Below are 24,493 nucleotides of genomic sequence, written 5' to 3' on the forward strand. Positions count from 1 at the left end.
TTGGACTTTGGAGGCAAATCGACATCGGTCACCAAGACTCGTTTATTCGCTCAGCAAGTGCAATCGAGCATTTCAAAAGAAAACCAGGCTTTTTCATCCCAGATGAAAAGCGAACATGAATCATCTGCACAGTTGGCCCCAACCCCAGGAGCCTATGACTTGGTGATGCCCAAATCCAGCGGAGTCAGTTATGCCAAAATCTAATGGTTGTTACACGGCCACAGGGAACAGACCCAAATGTCACTTCCTACTGGGGCCAATCATCATGAGATTTAACTTTGCAGACAAAACGTCCTTGCTCTTGGGAGAAGATATCAATGGCCCAAATCCCCCAAACTAACTCATCCCATCCTGGCTGGTTTTCTGTATGCAACTGTCAAATACTAAGCAAGGGCGATCACACCATCCCCACGATTCCACTGGACTCCTCAAAGTTGGGTTCATTGTTCACTGTTCCATTGCTCCTGGAAGGGCTGGGGGCAGGAACTCAAAAGTACTTTCTCTTTTCTGGGACCAACCCCCAGCCCGGGTGTCCTTTATATTTACACATTAATCTTCCCTTTTCTCTGTGCTATAAATACCCTCACCAACCCCCCCCCCACCCTTGGCCCATCGCCAGGTCTCTTCAGGATGCAGAGAAGCGTCCTGACCTTCGTGTGACCTGCCCATTTGGAATCCAGGCCTCTCCACCACAAGCCTTCCTCCCAGGATTGGGAATGACGTCTGAGAGTGGCTGCTGCCCATTTCCCAAGATCATCCCAGGCGGAAGGGAGGAAGATTTCTGGGTTTTGCATTTTGACACAATATGTTTATGATTATTGTTGCTTTCATCTTTTAAAGGAATTTTTCGAGTTAAGTCCTTCCCTCCGACTTCTCCACGGCAGCGGCAGTGATGTGGGCAGGGCGTACATCTACATGGGATTTGGTACACTGGCACCCATCACCGTGGTTTCCTGACAAATTGGAGTGGGAAGGGGTGTGACCGACAGAACTGCTGCCTGAACAGGGACCACTGAAGAAGTTACGGAACCCTCCAAGATCTGCGTGCAAGGGGCAGCCTTCCAAGTGTGAAGGCTTGGAAGCAATCGCCCAAACCCAGCTTTCCTCAACACCCCGGGACAGCACGGCTTCCCTGATGCAGACCTTCAGAGCCGAAGAGGAGGACCCAGCCTGGCCTGGCCTGGCCAGCCCACTCCTCCAAGGGCCTGATACTGAACAAACTGCTTTCTACCAAAGAGAGCAAAGGATTCAGCAAAAAGTGCAATTTCCATTTGGGAAGTAAGGTTCTCCCAAAACACGACACCATTACCACTTCTCCTTTATTTCTTTCAGTACCTCAAAGGGAGAGGGAGACAAAAGACGTGCAGCACCCGACCTCTGAACCGAATCAAGGGCTTTCTGTACGCGGTGGTTCCCCCTTCGTGACCCTAAGATACCCAACTGTCCAGTCAGTGATCAAAGTGCCGGTGAGTTAAGGAGCATGGCAGGGTCAGGAGACAGGATCCCACAGATCCACGGTGACCAGGGCACGCCGCTCCCATTTTCAATAGGACACATCGTCCTATGTTTACAGCAGGATTTATGACTGTGGGAAACGGCCACAGGACTCCAGGGACTTGGTCATTCCTTCATAAGACCTTGTACACTTCATTGCCTATTGGAGGAGAAACTCAACACATCTTCAAAATATAACCTGAGCCACAATATAAAATAAAAAGAAACAAATCCTTTCATGTTAATGCCTTGAGAAGTTTACAGATTATGTACCAATAAAATAAATCCACATAGATTCTGAAATTCTCGGTGGAGACACATACCTGAAAGCCAAAAACAACAACAACAAAAATCAACCTACACTTTAAAAAAATCAAAGTAATTACAGCAGCAGTATAGTGAAAAGAAGTTTTAAAAATAATAATTACATCTTTGATACAAATTTGAACTTTGTACACCTCAGTTCCAAGGAATGACTGTTTTAAGAGTTTAGTATATATATATACAGCAGATACGGGTATGTGTCACTGCAGATACAGACTAAAGCCAGTAGACTCTACGGAAGGAGGGATTCATCTGACACTGTTTTCACACGGAAGTGTTCGCAGATTGCCACGCTTTTAAAAACACACACACACATACACGGACACACAGAGACACATAAAATGCCAACCTGAGTAAAACGTTACTAAAAACCTAGAGCATCATGAATCACTAAGTCACATATTGCACCTTTAAATAATCCTTCTTACCACATACAGAAATGAGAAAAAAGATCAAATGGGGACAATAAAAGATTATTGTGTCACTGAAGGGTTCCTCTGCTTCCCCCCGACCTTCCCCCACCCCGAAATTCTCACGGTGACAATTTAGTTTCCACTCTTGCCCAACCAATGGGCAGAAAATGTGGCCATCAGAAGTGTCTTTGGGGAAAAATAGGAGGGGAAAAGGGAAGAAAGAATAGAGCACAAAACAGGGGATGGAGGAAGTTGGGGAGGATCTCCTCTAATCAAATGAGAACAGGAATGTTACTAAGAAGGCTGAACCTCTGATACTAAACTACTGTTTAAATATTCCACATAGTCCAATTATGAGATTCAATACAAAAATAGAGATCTACTGAGTTTTACCTGTGGAAGCATAATTCAGAAAAGGCACATGTTCAAATAGAAAACCCAGGCAGGAGAGGTACCACGTAGCCCTCCCTACATGATAATCATCCACTATTATGTATTTTCCATCAGCTAGATTCCAAGATACAGTAGGTAAAAATAGACCTCTGATACTTAAAATATATTCAACCTAACACAATCCTGGCTTTAGCATGTGAATCATATAAAATAGTCTTTTTAAAAAAGAATGTCTTGTAAAAGAAAAAAAAAATCATAGCTCACTTTTCCTGGTGTTCTGTAATTCTCAAGAAAAAAAAAAAAGGGAACTCATCCCACTGATAATCAGAAACATAGTTGATTTGCTCACTACCCATCCACAGCCCCTGACAGCCCCAACTTCTCACTTGTCATGTTTCACATGCGCAGCTTCACACTCTCAAATTAGTTCTAACAAAACGGAACAAAGAATTAGGATACTAGACATATAAAAACATGTCAACATCGGGGCATTTTCCTCTGCTGTGGGTGTGACGGTCTGGTTAACTCCAGAAAGGTTTTCCTTTGGAATTTAGGCAATGTAACCATTTGTCTTTCCGAACGCGGTCACTGGTGCAAGGTTTTCGTAGATTGTCATTGCAGTTGTGTTCTGGTAGATGAGATCTACTTTCGAGTCCTTCTGGGATCTGATAATATCCAAAACACACTGATTGAGGAAAACATACTGGTCCTGTTAGAAAAAGAAAGAGAGAAAACAAATGAGCACAGGTCCTGAAGGTGCGCACCCAAGGTTTTTTTCAAACAGATTACCGCCCTCCAACCCCACCCACCCCACAGTGAACACTCCAAGTTCACGTAGGTCAAGGGGTAATAACATAGTGGTGAAATCTGAAACCACGGACAGCAAGGTTCTCATCATTAATGGGTCTCAATGAGAGCGGCGCACTCCCCGCACCTCCCTGCACCAAGGAAAAGTACCAGAATCTTGGGGAAGGGCAAAGAAAGAACGTGGAGGAAATAATGCACTAAAAAGTCCAGCAGGGTTTTCTTGGCTAGGGGGGATGTGGAGAATGAATAAGCTGTGATTCTCAACAGAGGGGGTGGGTTAAAGGGGGATGATCAGGACCGAGTTGGGGGTCCCCATCCTGAAGGGGGTGTAGAGACAGGGGTAATGATTGGGGTAGACCTGAAGGTCCCCATGCTTCAGGCAAGCACATCAGAATCTGCAGGTAGCCATTAAAAAGAGGAAGAAAGGCCCTGGTGGTGCAGTGGTTGAGAGTCCGCCTGCCGATGTAGGGGACACGGGTTCGTGGCCCGGTCCGGGAAGATCCCACATGGCGCGGAGCGGCTGGGCCCGTGAGCCATGGCCGCTGAGCCTGCGCATCCGGAGCCTGTGCTCCGCAATGGGAGAGGCCGCAACAGTGAGAGACCCACGTACCGCAAAAAAAAAAAGAGGAAGAAAGGGTATATGCTGAAAGATATCCATAATGCTGTTAGAGGAGAAAAACATCACAGGGCAGCATTACCTACAAAATAAGATCCAATTTTTAAAATATGCTCTGTGTGTGTGTGTGTGTGTGTGTGTGTGTGTGTGTGTATTTTTTTTTAACAGAGGTACATAAAGAAGCCTGTAAAGATACATGCAAGCTGTAAACACTAGCTACCTCTAGGGAGTGGAACTGGGGAAGAAAAAGTAAAAGAGAAAAACGTCCTCTGTATAATCCTGTACTGTTAAATTTTTTTGATATGAACAAATTTATATTATTTTCAAAATATTTTAAAAAGGGATGAGAACATTTGTAAGCAGGTATAAGATTTCTGTGTTTCTCAGAAGCGGATAAAAGATTGATAACTACGACTCTATATATTAATTACAGCAGAAAACAGGAGATCTCTGTCCCCACCAACGCAGGAGGTGACTTCCGCTCTTCCCACCACAGCCACGCTGCGCCACCCCAAAGCACACAACGCACCCAGGCCTCCAGAACATTCCCTGCTGGACTCAGAAACACAACACATACTCATAGAGTTCTGAATTGGTTCAGGGTGACGGCCTGACACAAGGTTAATATTCCGCTCTATCCTGGCCGGGAGCATTCATCCCGACAGCTTTGAGGAAGGCTATTTCCCAATACACGTGTTGAGAACATGCCTTGAACACATAGTTTATCAGGAACATTTCAGGGAAAGCCAAACCCAACAGTTTTACATAAACGACACTGTAGATATTAAGCATGCATGTTCCCAATTGGTCACCATCCTCCCGCAGCCATGAGGATTGATGTTCTTTAACATTTACAAGGCAGGGTGAGGATATATTGCTGTGTTAAAGCTTAAAGCGGCATTATCCTATTTCGTATCATTAATATTTGATGAGTCCATTTCATTAGCTTATTTTAAGAATGGTCAGACCTTCTTAGAAATCAAGAGTTGAAAAGACCAGTTTCGTGAGTTTAAAACCCGGAAGCCAAAGTTCAGAGACTTGCTAAGATTATTTGGTGAGTCAGTGGCAGCAAGGTGAGGAATCCTGATACTGTCTCGGTTTGTAGCTCCATTGCTGCTATCAGGACAACTATGTCACTGCATCGGGTATCGTGGGGTAGTTCAACCCCACATCACTTTAAGGTCTTGAAAGAAATCCACCTCACAGCCAAGAGCCAGAAAGATCTGGAAGGGTGGAATATTTTAACACAAGTGCGTGACACGATGCCATCTTTTAAACACAGAAGGGAAGGGGGAATTGTCAGACACAGACATTGGGCTCACCTCTGTCTGCACCATTAAAGGCCTGTGCATTCGAAGGTCATACACAATCCCGTACACATCCACAGTGTTCTCGTCCTCCATCTGATAGATAAGACGATCGATGGCAATGAAAGTGCCCGTCCTTCCCACCCCAGCACTGAAAAAAAGGGGAAATGAGCATGTCAGCATGGGTTACCTCTACTGTAAAACTCTCCCATTTCCCCATTTATACATATATCTTACTCTCCTCCACTATCAGGCTTTGAGGGTCAAGCCCAGGACCATTACCAATTGGTTCAATTGAAACCTTTCAAATCAGACTGTACTAGCTTAGAACTGGGGCCCAAGTCTTAAAGTGACTTTCATGTCAAATGCCACAAATAAAACACCTTGCTAGAGCATCTTGAATCTCAGTCCCATTGAAGTCGCCACTGTATCTAGGTTGGCAAGTTCCATCAATTTATTCCCCAGAGGGCAACAAAGTCCCTCCCTTCTTCTGTCCTAAAATCAATTCCTTCAGCTTCAAAGCTAATTTCCTATTGTTCTGGAGGAGAGGGTGGCAACCTTTTTCTGTTAAGGGCCAGAGAGTAAATATCTTCAGCTTCTCAGACTTTGCAAAGCAACTCTTTCTGCCACTATAGCATAAAAGTAACTATAGACAATATGTAACCAAATGGACATGGCTGTGTTCCAATAATACTGTATTTACAAAAACAGACAGCCAAACAGACTGTGGTGATGGTTTCACAGGGGTATACTCATCTCCAAACTCATCACTGTTGTATTCATTATGTTGTATTCATTAATTTACAGGCAGTTTTTACATGTGGAAAAAATATTTTTAAATAAATAAAATGAACCAGAGTTATGTGTTTCAACATTGTTAAACAGCAAACCAAAATGCTAAACAAAACAGGTTGCAGAATGATGTATACATTATAAAATCTGGTAAAAGTTTAAAGTATATAAAACCATAGAGTTACGTACATATGTAATAAAATATAAAAGCACAGAAGGGAATGATACAGATAAACTTTAGGACCACATTCACCTATGTAAGAAGGCAAATGGGATAGGAGACTAGTAAGCAGAGACTTTAATTATATCTGTAACGTATTGTTAACAAAAAGAAACATATATGGCATCTTGTTGTGCCTGATTAAATTGTTATTATTCTCCATACTTTTGTAAGGTTGAAATATTTCAAAACAAAATATTATAAATACGAAAGAAATTTAAATATATTATGATTTTTTTTTAAATACAGGCAGGTGACCAGATCTGACCCACAGGCTATAGTTTGCCAACCCCCGTTCTAAAGTCAAAGGCTTAGGGAATAAGCCCTAATTCCTTATTGGTCCCTTATCCAAACCTTTCTTGAATTTGTAAATACCTATTGCATTCCCTCTTAGGGTTTTTTTTTTTTTTCAAAAGTGTCCATATTTATAAGTACGTTTGAAATCTGTCACACACGGACAGCCATCTGCATACCTGCAGTGCACCAGAATCGGTGACTCAGGAGGACTCTGCTTCATGTAGTCACGAACAAGGTACCGGAAGTTGATGAGCAGGTCAGTGGTGTCGGGAACGCCATGGTCAGGCCAGGAGGTGAAATGGAACTGACGCAGAGTGTGACTCTCACTTGTCTGGATCTAAAAGCCAAGAAAAGTTGTAAGATCCAGAGAGAAAGGCAAGCTAGATCAAGCAGTACCTGAAGACTGAATTGCACGGCTCAGCTGAAAGGCAGCTCAGCAGAAGTGGTCATGACCACAAATTAGAATGGTCCATTGGTACAACAGCTGATAAAGTGCTCATCAAATCCTCATAACATGCCAAGCAGGAGGGTTTATGATCCCCCTTTAAAAAAGGAGGAGGAAGGTTCCAAGAAGTGAAACAACTTCTCTTAACACTCAGCTCAGAAGCAGAAGTCTCTCATCCTTCGATTTTGAATTCAGAATCTTCCCCTTCCAATCCAGCCTCCTGCCAATAATATGCTCACATTCTTACACCTACACCTCCTTAGAGATTCATAAACCCCACCCCTTGAGCCCACCTGGAAATGTCACTGACCAAAAATAAATTTATACAAATACAACTACGATAGTCAGTGCCTTCGGGGCAAGAAATGACTCATAATTCACGTCTTACAAAGAATTTAATAAAGTGATAGGCAACCGGCAAGCACCAAGTAAATACTTAGAGCTGTAGGGCTTTAAGAAAGGGCATCTATTTCGACTTCAGATAGACAATAGAAAGTGAAGCTTATTATAACAGAGTTAGTTATTATGCAGACTGGTTTCCTACCTGGACCAAAGCACATACCTTTAATTATCAGAACTCCACCCAGGCTGGGCCATTCCCATTCCTGATTCAACTATACTCATTATGCCTACACCTGGGCACTGGCCTCACCTGTGTGTAGCTATATCTGGACTGCTGGCATTTCCATCTTCTTTATGACAGCTACCCTTTGAAGCTTCTTTTGTTGTTGTTAATGTATATACATTATAAAAGCAGTACATTCACATTATTCAAAATGTGGAAGACAGTAAGAAAAAAGGGCAGTGAGGGAAGAGGGTACTGTGAAATCCCGTCCCGCAGGAACATAACATTCACAGATTTAATTATAAGTACTCATCCAAAGAAAGAAACCGCCATGAGAGAAAAGAGGGGAGAAGGAGAGAGCTGAGGGGAAGGCCAGACTTTCGGTATTATCTCCACAGAAGAGCAAAGAGGCTCAGGTTAGAGGTGACAGGCAAAGGACACTTGCAGCCCTATCAGTTATGTTCCCACTTTTTAAAGGGAAAATATATTCATGCATTTTGTACAATTAAAAATAATATTTTATTAAATGCCATGTGGTATCCTAGATTGGATCCTGAACTGGAAAGGGCTTTAGTGGAAAACTATGAAATTAGAAGAAAGTCTGGAGTTTAGTTAATAAAAATAATAGTAAATTTTTTAACGATGTGGACAATTCTATCCACAATTCCCCTCCACAAGGGCAAACTCCAAGCAGTGAAAGCAACCAAGGATAAACCAGTCTGTTTCAAATGGGTGAAATCTATAGAAATAAGTATGACATTTTAAGGGATTCTCAGCTATGGTGAACTGCATTATTTATGTGACCCATTCAATACATGATTAACTGCTTTGACGGCATCTCCAGGAGAGGAATTGAAATAAGTATTAATGGAGGCCAGAGCCTTTGAGACACGGCAATTAGCAAAGAGTTAATATACTACAACAGTGGAGCATGAAATGACTTATGAAATCTTCAAGGATAATTCTCATAGACTGGAAACCAGCCCACCAGCCCCTCATAAACGCAACTCTACTAAATCTACTTCCAGGTTTTTCTTTTAGGCACTATTCATAATGTGCATAAAACTTTGTCTCCTAGTATATTTCCCTCAATTACACTCTAACTTCTCCTCATGGTAATTATGCAGTCTCCATAGCCGTCATTTCTAATAGCTGAATAATGATACAGTGACTAGATAACCTATAGTTTCATTATCTATACTCCAAAAGCTAGATATTTGCATGGTTTCCAAATATTTCCCCCCATTATAAATAATACTCAGACACATCTTTATGAATAATAAGCCTTCTCCTATATTTCAGATTATTTCTTTAGGGCAGATTCTCAAACTTGGAACCACCAGATCAAGGGCGGACGGGTATTTTTATGCCTTTGATATAAACTGCAGAGGGTTATATTGATTTATGCAGCCATCAAAAGATATCAATGTTGCTCATGACACTGATTCTATTTTTAAACATCCTTTACAAAATTAAAAGGACACATAAACTGACTTCCTAGAATGCCTACACAATTTAACTGCATTTGTTTTCATAACATTTTGGGGGAAGGGAGGCCATGTGTATATGGCCTGGAATCCTATTATTGTAACTGTCATTATAAACTATTCCAACAGCAAATGGCCACTCCTGATGTCATACTTCCAACCAAATAATCCAAAACGGCCTTGATTTGTAACAAAAATTCTATGAGCAGGTCACGTGGAAGTGGAAGGAAAGGAGTACAGATACTGAGCCATGCTCTTAAGATTCACTTTATTTAAGAACAACTTAGGAAATGCTCTTTAAGAAAGCAAAGCCGAAGGGTTGCCTTAGAGTATATGCAGATACGGATTGTTTTATTCTGTAAAGAAAAAAGCAAAAATATAATTCTGATGCATAAAAAAATTGGTTAATACCAACCTAAAAAGTATCAACCCAAGGTTTATATATGTTAATGTTATATGAGACTTGTCCTTCTTGACCTCTTACTTACATTTTGCACTGTGAAGTCTCTGATGGTCCATTCTGGTAGAACAATTTCTGATGTCATTGCCACCGTTATGTCCCCATAGTCCTGAGCCTGCTTGGAGGGCCAGTACTCCTCACATTTGGTCTAGAATAAAATGTGTTTTTATACAAAGACTCAGATCAAACCACCTACCATCACGAAAGCCTCACAAGGAGACCAGATATTGAAAACTAGCACCGCCCGGGGTCTGAATCCATCCCTTAGGTGGGTTCTGTCTGACCCTTGGAATTTTGGGTTTTTTAAAATTTACGATTCCTGCCAACTCTTTTAAATTTGGGAGTTTTCCCATAAAAATCCAGATTTCTTGCTTCTCTTGAAAAATCAGAAGATCTAGCCAACACTGAGCCCCCATTTCTGACTCAGAGCTAAGCAGCAGCTGTTCCTTCACAGGGGACACCATGCCCGCCCAGTTCCCCCAGGCCTACAGCAGCCATTCCACTAACTGCTCCCTGAACTAAACTTCTCCAACTGACCTATAACCCTAAGCAGCAGAAGAAATGAGAACTTTTCTCGATACTTTTAGATACACACTAATTGCAATACAAATATGGACACCAATAAAGAGAATCAGATTAAATAATTTGGGGGTCTTTGATTTTTATAAAGTCAATGGGCAGATGTGAACAGAAATAAAAATCAGGAAACAACTGCTCTCTGAGACTACCTCAATCCCCATTTAGTAACTGACTGAAAACACACACACACATATATACACACACTCTCTCTCTAAACTTTCCAAAGTGTGCTCTCCTGCAATGGTTTCTAACCCTGACTGATATCTGACTCACCTCGGAGGTTTGTTTTGCTTGAAAAACAGATGCCTGCTTCCCACCTCCAGAGATGCTGACTCTGACCCAGGGATCTGTATTTTTTAAAAGATCCCGGCTTCTGGACCACTGCTCCAAGAAAGAACACAGGACTGGGACACACACTGACATGGAGTTTTTGCCCAGGTTGTCTCTTACCCGCTGGATTTATGTTACTACCTTGTGGGCAAGCTCTTAAACTCTAAGCTTCAGTTTCCCCATCTATAAAATAATAACACCTCACAGGGTTGTTATAGGAAAAAATAACATATATGGAGAATCTAGTGCAGAAAATACACTGGCTCCCTTCCCCTGTCACCCAGGGTCAGTAACATCCACTTCTCTCCCGCCTGATGATGAACAAGGACCCGTTAAATTCATCTTCTTGTTCTTCGTTAATTTAACTATGTCGTTTTCACTTATCTAACAGATATTTAGGAGAATGTCCCATGTGTGAGGCCCTGGGCTCAACAGCACCATAAAGTTTATTTGCATTCATAAGCAATGGCCTTTTGTTTGCATAATAACCTGTTCTAATGCGAGAAATGGGTGCAGAACCCAACCTTCTGTGTCACACATAATATGAAGGGAACCACCTCTTAACTGTTCTTTGTTACCTTTCCTTCCTCCAACCCCAGCCCCTAACACAGGACCTTACACATACTTGGGGCTGGATAAACATCTGCTAAATTAAAGTGAAAGAACAGAACATTAAAAGAAATGATGCCCAGGGACTTCCCTGGTGGCACAGTGGTTAAGAATCCGTCTGCCAATGCAGGGGACACGGGTTCGAGCCCTGGTCTGGGAAGATCTCACATGCCGCGGAGCAACTATGCCCGTGCGTCACAACTATTGAGCCTGGGCTCTAGAGCCCGCTCGCCACAACTAGAGAAAGCCTGAGTGCAGCAACGAAGACTCAAGGCAGCCAAAAATTAAATAAATAAATAAAAGCTCTACTATTAAAAAAAGAAAGAAGAAAAAAAGAAATGATGCCTGACAGGTTGGCACTATCTCCGGGATACTGTTACTCAAAGCATGCACCCTGGAGCGGCAGCAGCGGGAATTGTCAGAAATGCAACTCGGAGGTCCAGCACAGACCCTCTAAATTAGAAACTCTGGAGGCGGAGCCACCCTGCAGGTGACTCTGATGCACGTTAAAGTTTCAGAACCACTGGCTTAGGGACTTGACTCCTTGGGACTTCCCTGGTGGTCCAGTGGTTAAGATTCTGCCTTTCCAATGCAGGGGGGCACAGGTTCGATCTCCTGGTTGGGGAACTAGCATGGCCCAAAAAGAAAAGGGACTTGACTCCTATCCTATTCTTTAAGTAACAAACCTTCATGAAAAAATTCACAAAGCACATTAGGTCCTATTCCTCAGGCACAGCCTTTCTGAATTTAGCCCATGTTTTTCAATTCTCCTTGGTCCACTTATGGAAAGATGGGATTTTATTACTAGAAGAAATCTTATCTTTGATGGAAGTGGCTGGGAGGATTCCAGGCCATCAGAAGGGAGAGGGAACTGCTGAGACTTCTCTGGGGATACATCAGAAATTTTGCATAAAGAAAGGGTCCCAATGCTATAAACTAAGTTTGAAAATCACTGAGTTGGTCCAATTGGTCATGTCACAGGTAGAGCTGGTTGCTCGGAGGCAGGTCGGGCTTGCACTCATCCACAGAGCTGATGAACAACGGAGCTGCACATGCCTTCTTCCGCCTCACTAACCCAACCCCTGCTGTTCATTAATGCCAGCAGCAGTGACTTAATGAATAGAGAACATTGCTCTCTGTCCACAAAGGAAGGTAATGATAACATAGAATTTTTTAATGTTTTTCTAGAACTTTTCTCTTAGAGGAGAAAAAGTCAGAAAACACACTTCTAAGAACAGAGGTGCTAATATGTGGGGGAGTGTTTTTTTAAAAAAAGACAAATCATTTTTAAGATACCCTCCCCCCACAGTAAATACGAATGAACGAATTGAACTGAATAATAATAAAAATAAAAGATACTAACCCTTCCCTGCTCAGCACATTTGGTCAGCATGACAACGGCATAGACATTTTTCTCCCAAACCATACGCCAAAAATCTTTCAAAGTGTTGGGTAAAGGTCCTTGTGTGGCAATAAATTCTCTCTTGGAATGGTAGCCCTAAAAATGGAAAGCAGTACATATTCAACCTCAAAGAGACAGCAAGAGGACAGCAGGAGGATCTCCTCCTAACCAGCCAGCACTATGGGCCCCGCTCTCCACTTACAGGCATGTAGTTGGCATTGATGTAGTCGTCAGTTGAATGGGCATGGACTGAAAGTTTGACACGGGAAATATCGTCTGTGACATTCAAAGAAAAAAGTTCCATGTTAGAATAGAAGCAAAGGTGTGAGGTGAGTTGAATACAAGAGAAAAAACTGTCGTTTTCATTTATCTAACAGATATTTAGGAGAATGTCCCATGTGTGAGGCCCTGGGCTCAACAGCACCGTAAAGTTTATTTGCATTCATAAGCAATGGCCTTTCGTTTGCATCATAACCTGTTCTAATGCGAGAAATGGGTGCAGAACCCAACCTTGTGTGTGGCAACCCAACCCTGTGTGGCAACGCAGGGGCTCCATCACACCTTGAAGCTGCATGGCTTGGCGTTTTACATCCACGACCTTATTTCATTCCCACAGTCACCAGATGTGACTGTGGCACAGACAAGTTACATGATCACCTGGGCAGAGCTAGTCAGTGGCAGAGCCACAGTCAGAACCCGGGCAGCCTGGCAACAGGTCCCAAGGTCTTAACCACTCCAGACCGCCTTCTCAGGCAAAACCAACTATTACCATTCTTGGGTGAGTGCCATGAGCCAGGGAAGGCCCTCAGCAATGTTATTTATTCCTTATAACCACACTACAAGCTTCTGCGCCCATTTTAAAGAGGAGGAAACTGAGGGTCAGAGAGATTAAGTGATTTTTCCAAGCACTTTCATCTGGTGCATGGCAGTCAGAATTCAAATCCAGTGCCCTTTCCAGTATAGCAGGGTAGATACTCAGTTAAGACTTTCACACTTTCTCTATTCTCATAAAAAAAAGTTGTTATAAAAAGTCCCAAATGCAAGAATAAACTGAATGTATAAGACTATTATAAGTGGTATATGTGGCATCTAAGATATGACACAAATGAACTTATTTACAAAACTGAAACAGACTCACAGGCATAGAAAACAAACATATAGTTATCAAAGGGGAAAGGGAGTGGGGGGATAAATTAGGAGTTTGGGATTAGCAGATTTAAACAGATAAACAACATGGTTCTGTATAACACAGTTATACTGAACTATATTCAATATCCTATAATAAACCATAATGGAAAAGAATATGAAAAAATGTGTGTGTGTGTATATATATATATAATGGAATCACTTTGCTGTACAGCAGAAATTAACAGAACATTGTAAATCAACTATACTTCAATTTTTTAAAAAAAGACTACTATAAGTGGAAGGACGTAAAGCATAAAATTCTCATGTTTCCTATATACTGTCATCTCAAAAACACACACGCAAAATTGTCCAACTCCAGAAATGAAATAATATCCTTAAAATCTCAACTATCAGCCTGAGCTATAAGCAGCAGCTCCTATGTTTCCCTGTCTTTGACAATCCACTATCTCACCCTCCCCTGAACAAAATAACAACAATTCTAAACCCAGTTACCAACATGAGTGTCAGCCTAAAATCTTCCCAATAAAAACAACAGCCAAACTCTGGATCTGAAAATCTCCACAGACATCCACAAAAACGGGCCAATAATCCTGTGTTAACCCTCAAAGTGCAGAGCTGAGGCAGATCCCGACAGCCTAGTTTTAAAAGCGTTTCTCTCAGCACACGCATGAGTCAATGTCTGCTGTCAATATAAGTGCTGGAGGGGCGGCGAGGAATGAAGAGAACGAAGGGAGGAGCTAGAAAATCCTGAATCTAAACAGAAGTTAACATTTCAGGCCAGGAAAGAAAAACACAACTTCAAGTAAAACAGACAATTTAAAAAAACAACAAAAAAAGACAGGAATGAACCCAAATGTAATTCATATTTAGCCGTGGAATGCACTCAGCCAACCAGAGACGTGTCTGGACAAACAGAAAGCATTACTCCGTGCCTGCCCTCGCCCTGCTCCCTTTCATTCCAGAACTATACTAACGGAAATAAAAGAGCTGTGGGAATAAAGGGGTTCAAAGCGCAGACTCTGGCCTTTTCCCTGAATGAAACTGACAGACTCGGTCCAAGTCTGGTCCCATCATGACTATCTGTGTGACTCTGGGCAAATCACCTAGCCACTCTGTGCCTCATTGTCCTCATCTACTACCTATTTCATAAGGCTACTGTGAGGATTGAATTCAATGGCATATGCCTGAACACCGTGCTCAGCACACAGAAGGTGACTAAGGAATGGCTATGGAAGTGGTTAGTTCGTATCTGGATTCTTCTCCCCTCTACTGTTAAGAGATGTGATGCCAATGATGGAAAAAAGGGAAAGTAATGTGGAAAAAACAACTTACAGGGTAGAACATTGTTATAGCGATTTTTTCCTCTATTCTCAGCCAGTTCAGCTGCGTACTTAGGTAGACTAATTCCAACAAGCTTCAGATCCTAAAAACAGAACATATGAGTTGTTCATTTATTCAGTGTTCAAATGTTAGTTATACTACTCAGAGAGTACGAAAGAACAAAGTGGGAATGCAGAGATGTTATGGGTAACATTGTGTCCCTCAAATAGATATGCAGAAGTTCTAACCTCTGGTACCTGTGAATGAAATCTGAGTTGAAAATACAGCTTTTGCAGATGTACTCAAGACAAGACGAGGTCATACTGCAGTAGGGCAGGGCCCTTAGTGCAATATCACTGGTGTCTTTATAAGAGGAGAAAAGACACTGAGATACAGACACACAAGGGAGACATGTGAAGATGGAGGTTATATGGCCACAAGTCAAGAATGCTTGGGGCTTCCAGAAGCTGGATGAAACAAGGAAGGATCCTCCCCAAGAGGTTTCAGAGGGGCCCCCAGGGGACATGCAAGAGCTTCTCTCTCCCCTCAAAGAGGGCTGCCTCTCACCCAAAGCTTCACCATAAAACGGAAACAGGCAGTTTTCCAACTTTCAGGAAAAACGTAGAGCAATTAAAAACACAACATTTACAGCCACATACTTCATATTCTTCTGCAAATCCACAGTTGGAGTCAGCTTGCTGTTTCTTAAAGTAGGCCTCAAAATTCTCCACTTTGATTAACTTGGATCTAGGAAAACAAAACAGGATTTTTTGCATTCAACCAAGTTCACACTCAAAATAGAAAAATACAAGTTATTTTTTTAAAAAGTGGAGAGTTTACTCACTTTTTAGGTCTTCATCATAGAAAAGGAAAGAAATAAAATAAGCAGTTAGAAAAAAATGACTCAACCATGACTCTGGAGATGATAGTAAACATCTTCCCAAAGAAAACCTGTAGTACAAGAGGCGGGCGGGCGGGCGGTGGCAGGTGGTGGCACTATAATGTTATTTACAAAACAATGAAATACGAATCAGGAAATCTGACTTCTAGACCCTGTTATAGAACTGATTGGTTTTGTGACTTTGAGCAAGTTCTCTCCTCCTAGATCTTCATAACCTTTTTTGAATCACAAAATATATATTTGTTGGTAGACTATAGGGCAAAAGTATGGTTCCCCTTGCCATTGTACAACACGGCAAGGAAGCTAGCTTCAGGAGACTAGGAAACATAGGTTCCGTGCAGAATAACAAGGCTAATAAGGACTTCCGGAGGATTAGGTCCAAACCTGTCGAAAAGTGGCAGCAGTTTCCATCAAAAAACAAACAAACAAACAAACAAAAACCTCAAAATAGGCGCTGAACAGATTGAGGGGTTAAATGTATGAAGGTGCACAACTCTGGAGACTTACTTAATTTGAGAAAAGGACACGTCATTGTTCTTGGCATCTTTCCTGTTTCGAAAGAAAAAGAAAGACCCATTAGATCAAAACAGCTTAATTCTGTGCTTTGTCCCCTTTGTGTATCTACAAATTGCCTTTTCGCTGAGCATTAGTTCATACACAGCATTACTTCCTGCTCACAAATACTAGACTTAACGGTCTAAGCAGCAAATGCTGAGTATAAGCCTGTGAAGTTACTCTCTCTCTCTCTTTTTTTTTTTTTGCGGTACGCGGGCCTCTCACTGTTGCGGCCTCTCCCGTTGCGGAGCACAGGCTCCGGACGCGCAGGCTCAGCGGCCATGGCTCATGGGCCCAGCCGCTCCGCGGCATGTGGGATCCTCCCGGACCGGGGCACGAACCCGTGTCCCCTGCATCGGCAGGCGGACTCTCAACCACTGCGCCACCAGGGAAGCCGAAGTTACTCTCTTTTATACCATCTTAAAGTATTGAAGAATCTTACTCAAGCAATGTGCAGGAGTTCCTCTGGGTAAATACATACCGGCAGCACCACCCTAGCGTGAAGCCACACTCGTTCTTTAGTGCTCTGGTTTTTGTTTTCTTGGTTTGTTATTCGTTTGGCTTTGGTTTTGGTTTTGGCTTTGAGAAAGCCTTTCTGATAAAGTTAATGTAATAAACCAGAAAATACACCCAGTGTCGGCAAGGTGGTCGGGCACCTGCCCCTCTTCTGTACTGCTGGCTAAACCCCATGCTGGCGTTAAAAGAAAAAAACTTTCTGGAAGGCAATTTCGCAGCACGTATCAAAATTGATAACATGCATATCCCCTGACCCAGAAATTTCCCAGCTTGGAATTTAGCCTAAGGGAGTAATCATGAATGTGCCCAGATTTACACACAAGGATAAGCAACTGTGGCAAACAAACAAACAAAATACCTGAAAACATCAGGAATTTGGTGAATAATTTCTATACAGCTGAATACTCAACAGCCACTTAAAATGAAGAAGATCTGAAGCCGTCCACAATGTCTTGTGAACAAAGCAGGCCAGAAAATGATATGTATAATATGATTCTGTTTGTGGGGATGTGTGTGTGTATTTGTGTGAGTTTTGTAATCACATCGATGTTGAGTAGTTTTGTATGGGTGTGATTATGGCTTATTTCTTTTCTTTGCCCTTCTTTTCTGTTTTTTAACTCTTTGCCGTAAATATGTAAAACTTTTCTTTTAATAAGAAACAATAAAGCTGTTTTTGACCCCTCCCTCGAAAAAAAAATCAGAATCTAATGCAAAAAGATGTAATACGGGCACTGCCTCTCAACCCACGAGAGCAAGGCGGTGGCAGAAGACCAGGTGTAGGATGCATTAGAAACCCTGGGCCAGGATGAAATCCCCTGGCTGGCAGCATCCGATAACAGTGACTAAATCCCAGCTGATACACAGGATTCACACCCTGCATGGTCAGGCAGGAGGGTGTGCAATGAAAAGCAAAGACCAGGTCCAAGTCCATTTCCACACTTCCTACACTCAGCTTCTGCATCCTTGCAATGGGGCTTGGGAGACCTGCCTCATAGGGCCTCATGTATGAGAGAATTCATGAAAAGCACAAGTCCAGGCACACAGTAAGTGCTCAAGACAGAGTTGCTATTTTTACTATTTAACTACCCCAAAGAGTAACTGTACAGATAAAATAATAATAGCATAAGAGGTATAAGATACTGTCAAAGCACTTTTTTTTATTTAATGCTCCTAGGCGGCACGAGTTAGGCACTGTTATCATCCCTGTATCATACATTATCCAAGACCTTAAATCCAAGCTCCCTAACCACCAGTCAGAGACAGAGCGTGTGTTCAAACTTAGCTGACTCTAAAATGCCATCTCTTAACAGTCTGGTTTGTGAACTAGAATGCCTGTTTGAAAGCAGCCCCTTCTGTTGCAGTGTTTACCATGACCTAATGCTTTAAAACCCTCCAGCTCACAGGGACTTCCCGAGTGGTCCAGTGGTTAAGACTCTGAGCTCCCAATGCAGGGGGCCTGGGTTCAACTCCCGGTCAGGAAACTAGATCCCACATGCATGCCACAACTAAGGTGCCCTGAAGCCACAACTAAGGAGCCCGCCTGCCACAACTAAGACCCGGTGCAACCAAATAAATAAATATATTAAAAAAAATAATAAATGCTTAAAAAAAATTTTTTTAATAAATAAATAAATAAAAGAAAACCCTCCAGCTCAGAGACTGAGATGAAATAAGACGGGCCGGACAGTGAAGACTCTGGATGATGGGGACCTGGGGGCTCACTATACTATCCCTTCCATCTGTGTGACTGTCTGGTTACCCACAATACAAAGGTCCCTTTAAAAGTAGGATATTATTGGGCTTCCCTGGTGGCTCAGTGGTTGAGAGTCAGCCTGCCAATGCAGGGGACACGGGTTCATGCCCCGGTCCGGGAAGATCCCACATGCCACGGAGTGGCTGGGCCCGTGAACCATGGCCACTGAGCCTGCGCGTCTGGAGCCTGTGCTCCGCAATGGGAGAGGCCACAACAGTGAGAGGCCCACGTACTGCAAAAAAAAAAAACAAAAAAAAACAAAAACAAAACTAAAAAAAAAAAAGTAGGATATTATTGTTAACATAAGCAATAGTCACCTTTTCTTTCTCCAGAAGAGGAAGCCTCCTACGGCCACAATAACCAAGGCACCAAAGATACATCCAAACACTGCTCCACAGATGACACCTGGGAAAAGTCCAAATGGGAACCACTTCAAGAGGTGTTCACAGACAACTAGAGAAGATCATACTAAAGTGAAGTCAGTCAGAAAGAGGAAGACATGCCATATGATATCACTTTTGTGTGGAATCGAAAATATGACAAAAATGAACCTATCTACGAAATAGAAACAGACTCACAGACTCAGAGAACAGACTTGTGGTTGCCAACGGGGAGGGAGGGTGGGGGAGGGAAGGACTGGGAGTTTGGGATTAGCAGATGAAAACTATTACATATAGGATGGATAAACAACAAGGTCCTACTGTAGAGCACAGGGAACTATATTCAATACCCTGTGATAAACCATAATGGAAAAGAATATGAAAAAGAATATATATGTGTATAACTGAATCACTTGGTTGTGTACCAGAAACTAACACAACATTGTAAATCAACTGTATTTCAATAAATTTTTTTTGAATTTTATTTTATTTATTTTTTTACACAGCAGGTTCTTATTAGTCATCAATTTTACACACATCAGTGTATACATGTCAATCCCAATCGCCCAATTCATCACACCACCACCATCACCATCCCCCCACCGCTTTCCCCGCTTGGTGTCCATACATTTGTTCTCTACATCTATGTCTCATTTTCTGCCCTGCAAACTGGTTCATCTGTACCATTTTTCTAGGTTCCACATATATGTGTTAATATACGATATTTGTTTTTCTCTTTTTGACTTACTTCACTCTGTATGACAGTCTCTAGATCCATCCACGTCTCAACAAACGACCCAATATCGTTCCTTTTTATGGCTGAGTAATATTCCATTGTATATATGTACCACATCTTCTTTATTCATTCGTCTGTCGGTGGACATTTAGGTTGCATCCATGACCTGGCTATTGTGAATAGTGCTGCAATGAACATTGGGGTGCATGTGTCATTTTCAATTATGGTTTTCTCTGGGTATATGCCCAATAGTGGGATTGCTGGGTCAAACGGTAATTCTATTTTTAGTTTTTAAAGGAACCTCCATACTGTTCTCCATAGTGGCTGTATCAATTTACATTCCCATCAACAGTGCAAGAGGGTTCCCTTTTCTCCACACCTTCTCCAGCATTTGTTGTTTGTAGATTTTCTGATGATGCCCATTCTAACTGGTGTGAGGTGATACCTCATTGTAGCTTTGATTTGCATTTCTCCAATTAGTGATGTTGAGCAGCTTTTCATGTGCTTCTTGCCCATCTGTATGTCTTCTTTGGTGAAATGTCTATTTAGTTCTTCTGCCCATTTTTGGATTGGGTTGTTTGTTTCTTTAATATTGAGCTGCTTGAGCTGTTTATATATTTTGGAGATTAATCCTTTGTCCGCTGATTCGTTTGCAAATATTTTCTCCCATTCTGAGGGTTGTCTTTTCGTCTTGTTTATGGTTTCCTTTGCTGTGCAAAAGCTTTTAAGTTTCATTAGGGCCCATTTGTTTATTTTTGTTTTTATTTCCATTACTCTAGGAGGTGGATCAAAAAAGATCTTGCTGTGATTCATGTCAAAGAGTGTTCTTCCTATGTTTTCCTCTAAGAGTTTTATAGTGTCCGGTCTTACATTTAGGTCTCTAATCCATTTTGAGTTTATTTTTGTGTATGGTGTTAGGAAGTGTTCTAATTTCATTCTTTTACACGTAGCTGTCCAGTTTTCCCAGCACCACTTATTGAAGAGACTGCCTTTTCTCCATTGTATATCCTCTTTTCTCCATTGTATATCCTTGCCTCCTTTGTCATAGATTAGTTGACCATAGGTGCGTGGGTTTACCTCTGGGCTTTCTATCTTGTTCCATTGATTTATGTTTCTGTTTTTGTGCCAGTACCATATTCTCTTGATTACTGTAGCTTTGTAGTATAGTCTGAAGTCAGGGAGTCTGATTCCTCCAGCTCCGTTTTTTTCCCTCCAGACTGCTTTGGCTATTCGGGGTCTTTTGTGTCTCCATACAAATTTAAAATTTTTTGTTCTAGTTCCATAAAAAATGCCATTGGTAATCTGATAGGGATTGCATTGAATCTGTAGATTGCTTTGGGTAGTATAGTAAAATCATTTTCACAACACTGATTCTTCCAATCCAAGAACATGGTATGTCTCTCCATCTGTTGGTATCATCTTTAATTTCTTTCATCAGTGTCTTATAGTTTCCTGCATACAGGTCTTTTGTCTCCCTAGGTAGGTTTACTCCTAGGTTATTTTATTCTTTTTGTTGCAATGGTAAATGGCAGTGTTTTCTTAATTTCACTTTCAGATTTTTCATCATTAGTGTATAGGAATACAAGAGATTTCTGTGCATCAATTTTGTATCCTGCAACTTTACCAAATTCATTGATTAGATCTAGTAGTTTTCTGGTGGCATCTTTAGGATTCTCTATGTATAGTATCATGTCATCTGCAAACAGTGACAGCTTTACTTCTTTTCCAATTTGGATTCCTTTTATTTCTTTTTCTTCTCTGATTGCTGTGGCTAGGACTTCCAAAACTATGTTGAATAATAGTGGTGAGAGTGGACATCCCTTTCTTCTTCCTGATCTTAGAGGAAATGCTTTCAGTTTTTCACCATTGAGAACGATGTTTGCTGTGGGTTTGTCATATATGGCCTCTATTATGTTGAGGTAGGCTCCCTCTATGCCCACTTTCTGGAGAGTTTTTATCATAAATCGGTGTTGAATTTTGCCAAAAGCTTTCTCTGCATCTATTGAGATGATCATATGGTTTTTATTCTTCAATTTGTTGATATGGTGTATCACATTGCTTGATTTGCGTATATTGAAGAATCCTTGCATCCCTGGGATAAATCCCACTTCATCATGGTGTATGATCCTTTTAATGTGTTGTTGGATTCTGTTTGCTAGTATTTTGTTGAGGATTTTTGCATCTATATTCATCAGTGATGTTGGTCTGTAATTTTCTTTTTTTGTAGTATCTTGGTCTCGTTTTGGTATCAGGGTGATGGTGGCCTCATAGAATGAGTTTAGGAGTGTTCCTTCCTCTGCAATATTTTGGAAGAGTTTGAGAAGGATGGGTGTTAGGTCTTCTCTAAATGTTTGATAGAATTCACCTGTGAAGCCATCTGGTCCTGGGCTTTTGTTTGTTGGAAGATTTTTAATCACAGTTTCAATTTCAGTGCTTGTGATTGGTCTGTCCATATTTTGTATTTCTTCCTGGTTCAGTCTTGGAAGTTTATACCTTTCTAAGAATTTGTCCATTTCTTCCAGGTTGTCCATTTTATTGGCATGGAGTTGCTTGTAGTAGTCTCTTAGGATGCTTTGTATTTCTACGGTGTCCGTTGTAACTTCTCCTTTTTCATTTCTAATTTTATTGATTTGAGTCCTCTCCCTCTTTTTCTTGATGAGTCTGGCTAATGGTTTATCAATTTTTTTATCTTCTCAAAGAAGCAGCTTTTAGTTTTACTGATCTTTGCTACTGTTTTCTTTGTTTCTATTTCATTTATTTCTGCTCTGATCTTTATGATTTCTTTCCTTCCGTTAACTTTGGGTTTTGTTTGTTCTTCTTTCTCTAGTTCCTTTAGGTGTAAGGTTAGATTGTTTATTTGAGATTTTTCTTGTTTCTTGAGGTAGGCTTGTATAGCTATAAACTTCTCTCTTAGAACTGCTTTTGCTGCATCCCATAGGTTTCGGATCGTCGTGTTCTCATTGTCATTTGTCTCTAGGTATTTTTTGATTTCCTCTTTGATTTCTTCAGTGATCTCTTGGTTATTTAGTAACGTATTGTTTAGCCTCCATGTGTTTGTGTTTTTTATGTTTTTTTCCCTGTAATTCATTTCTAATCTCATAGCGTGTGGTCAGAAAAGATGCTTGATATGATTTCAATTTTCGTAAATTTACTGAGGCTTAATTTGTGACCCAAGATGTGATCTATCCTAGAGAATATTCCATGCACACTTGAGAAGAAAGTGTAATCTGCAGTTTTGGGATGGAATGTCCTATAAATATCAATTAAGTCTATCAGGTCTATTGTGTCATTTTAAGCTTCTGTTTCCTTATTTATTTTCATTTTGGATGATCTGTCTATTGGTGTTAAGTGAGGTGTTAAAGTCCCCCACTATTATTGTGTTACTGTCGATTTCCTCTTTTATAGCTGTTAGCAGTTGCCTTATGTATTGAGGTGTTCCTATGTTGGCTGCATATATATTTATAATTGTTATATCTTCTTCTTGGATTGATCCTTTGATCATTATGTAGTGTCCTTCCTTGTCTCTTGTAACATTCTTTATTTTAAAGTCTATTTTATCTGATATGAGTATTGCTACTCCAGCTTTCTTCTGATTTCCATTTGCATGGAATATCTTTTTCCGTTCCCTCACTTTCAGTCTGAATGTGTCCCTAGGTCTGAAGTGGGTCTCTTGTAGACAGCATATATATGGGTCTTGTTTTTGTATCCATTCAGCAAGCCTGTGTCTTTTGGTTGGAGCATTTAACACATTCATGTTTAAGGTAATTATCAATATGAATGTTCCTATGACCATTTTCTCAATTGTTTTCGGTTTGTTTTTGTAGGTCCTTTTCTTCTCTTCTGTCTCCCACTTAGAGAAGTTCCTTTAGCATTTGTTGTAGAGCTGGTCTTGTGGTGCTGAATTCTCTTAGCTTTTGCTTGTCTGTAAAGCTTTTGATTTCTCCATTGAATCTGAATGAGATCCTTGCTGGGTAGAGTAATCTTGGTTGTAGGTTCTTCCCTTTCATCACTTTATCATGCCACACCCTTCTGGCTTGTAGAGTTTCTGCTGACAAATCAGCTGCTAACCTTATGGGAGTTCCCTTGTATGTTATTTGTCGTTTTTCCCTTGCTGCTTTCAATATTTTTCTTTGTCTTTAATTTTTGCCAATTTGATTACTATGTGTCTTGGCATGTTTCCCCTTGGGTTTATCCTGTATGGGACTCTGCGCTTCCTGGACTTGGGTGGCTATTTCCTTTCCCATGTTAGGGAAGTTTCCGACGATAATCTCTTCAAATATTTTCTCTGGTCCTTTTTCTCTCTCTTCTCCTTCTGGGATCCCTATAATGCGAATGTTGTTGCATTTAATGTTGTCCCAGAGGTCCCTTAGGCTGTCTTCATTTCTTTTCATTCTTTTTTCTTTATTCTGTTCTGCAGCAGTGAATTCCACCATTCTGTCTTCCAGGTCACTTATCTGTTCTTCTGCCTCAGCTATTCTGCTATTGATTCCTTCTAGTGTAGTTTTCATTTCAGTTATTGTATTGTTCATGTCTGTTTGTTTGTTCTTTAATTCTTCTAGGTCTTTGTTAAACATTTCTTGCATCTTCTCGATCTTTGCCTCCATTCTTTTTCCGAGGTCCTGGATCATCTTCACTATCATTAT

The 24,493-nt window shown here is 41.2% G+C and overlaps 1 protein-coding gene across 2 annotated transcripts in view; it reads right to left on the reverse strand.

Annotated features, from left to right (window-relative positions):
* Positions 1 to 1,301: 1,301 nt before the first annotated feature.
* The window catches only part of PTPRJ (protein tyrosine phosphatase receptor type J), a 169,871-nt gene continuing 146,679 nt past the window's right edge, over positions 1,302 to 24,493 (reverse strand). For both annotated transcript variants that reach the window (XM_067748999.1, XM_067748998.1), the window contains 10 exons: positions 19,052 to 19,139; positions 16,418 to 16,459; positions 15,669 to 15,756; positions 15,022 to 15,112; positions 12,743 to 12,816; positions 12,502 to 12,636; positions 9,649 to 9,768; positions 6,840 to 7,000; positions 5,370 to 5,505; positions 1,302 to 3,333 (listed from right to left, as the gene is read on the reverse strand). In XM_067748999.1, the coding sequence (XP_067605100.1) occupies positions 3,175 to 3,333; positions 5,370 to 5,505; positions 6,840 to 7,000; positions 9,649 to 9,768; positions 12,502 to 12,636; positions 12,743 to 12,816; positions 15,022 to 15,112; positions 15,669 to 15,756; positions 16,418 to 16,459; positions 19,052 to 19,139 (1,094 nt within the window). In that variant the 3' untranslated portion in view covers positions 1,302 to 3,174. The remainder of the gene's footprint in view (positions 3,334 to 5,369; positions 5,506 to 6,839; positions 7,001 to 9,648; positions 9,769 to 12,501; positions 12,637 to 12,742; positions 12,817 to 15,021; positions 15,113 to 15,668; positions 15,757 to 16,417; positions 16,460 to 19,051; positions 19,140 to 24,493) is intronic.

The sequence above is a fragment of the Pseudorca crassidens genome, chromosome 9 (assembly GCF_039906515.1).
Source record: "Pseudorca crassidens isolate mPseCra1 chromosome 9, mPseCra1.hap1, whole genome shotgun sequence".
Taxonomy (NCBI): Eukaryota; Metazoa; Chordata; class Mammalia; order Artiodactyla; family Delphinidae; genus Pseudorca; species Pseudorca crassidens.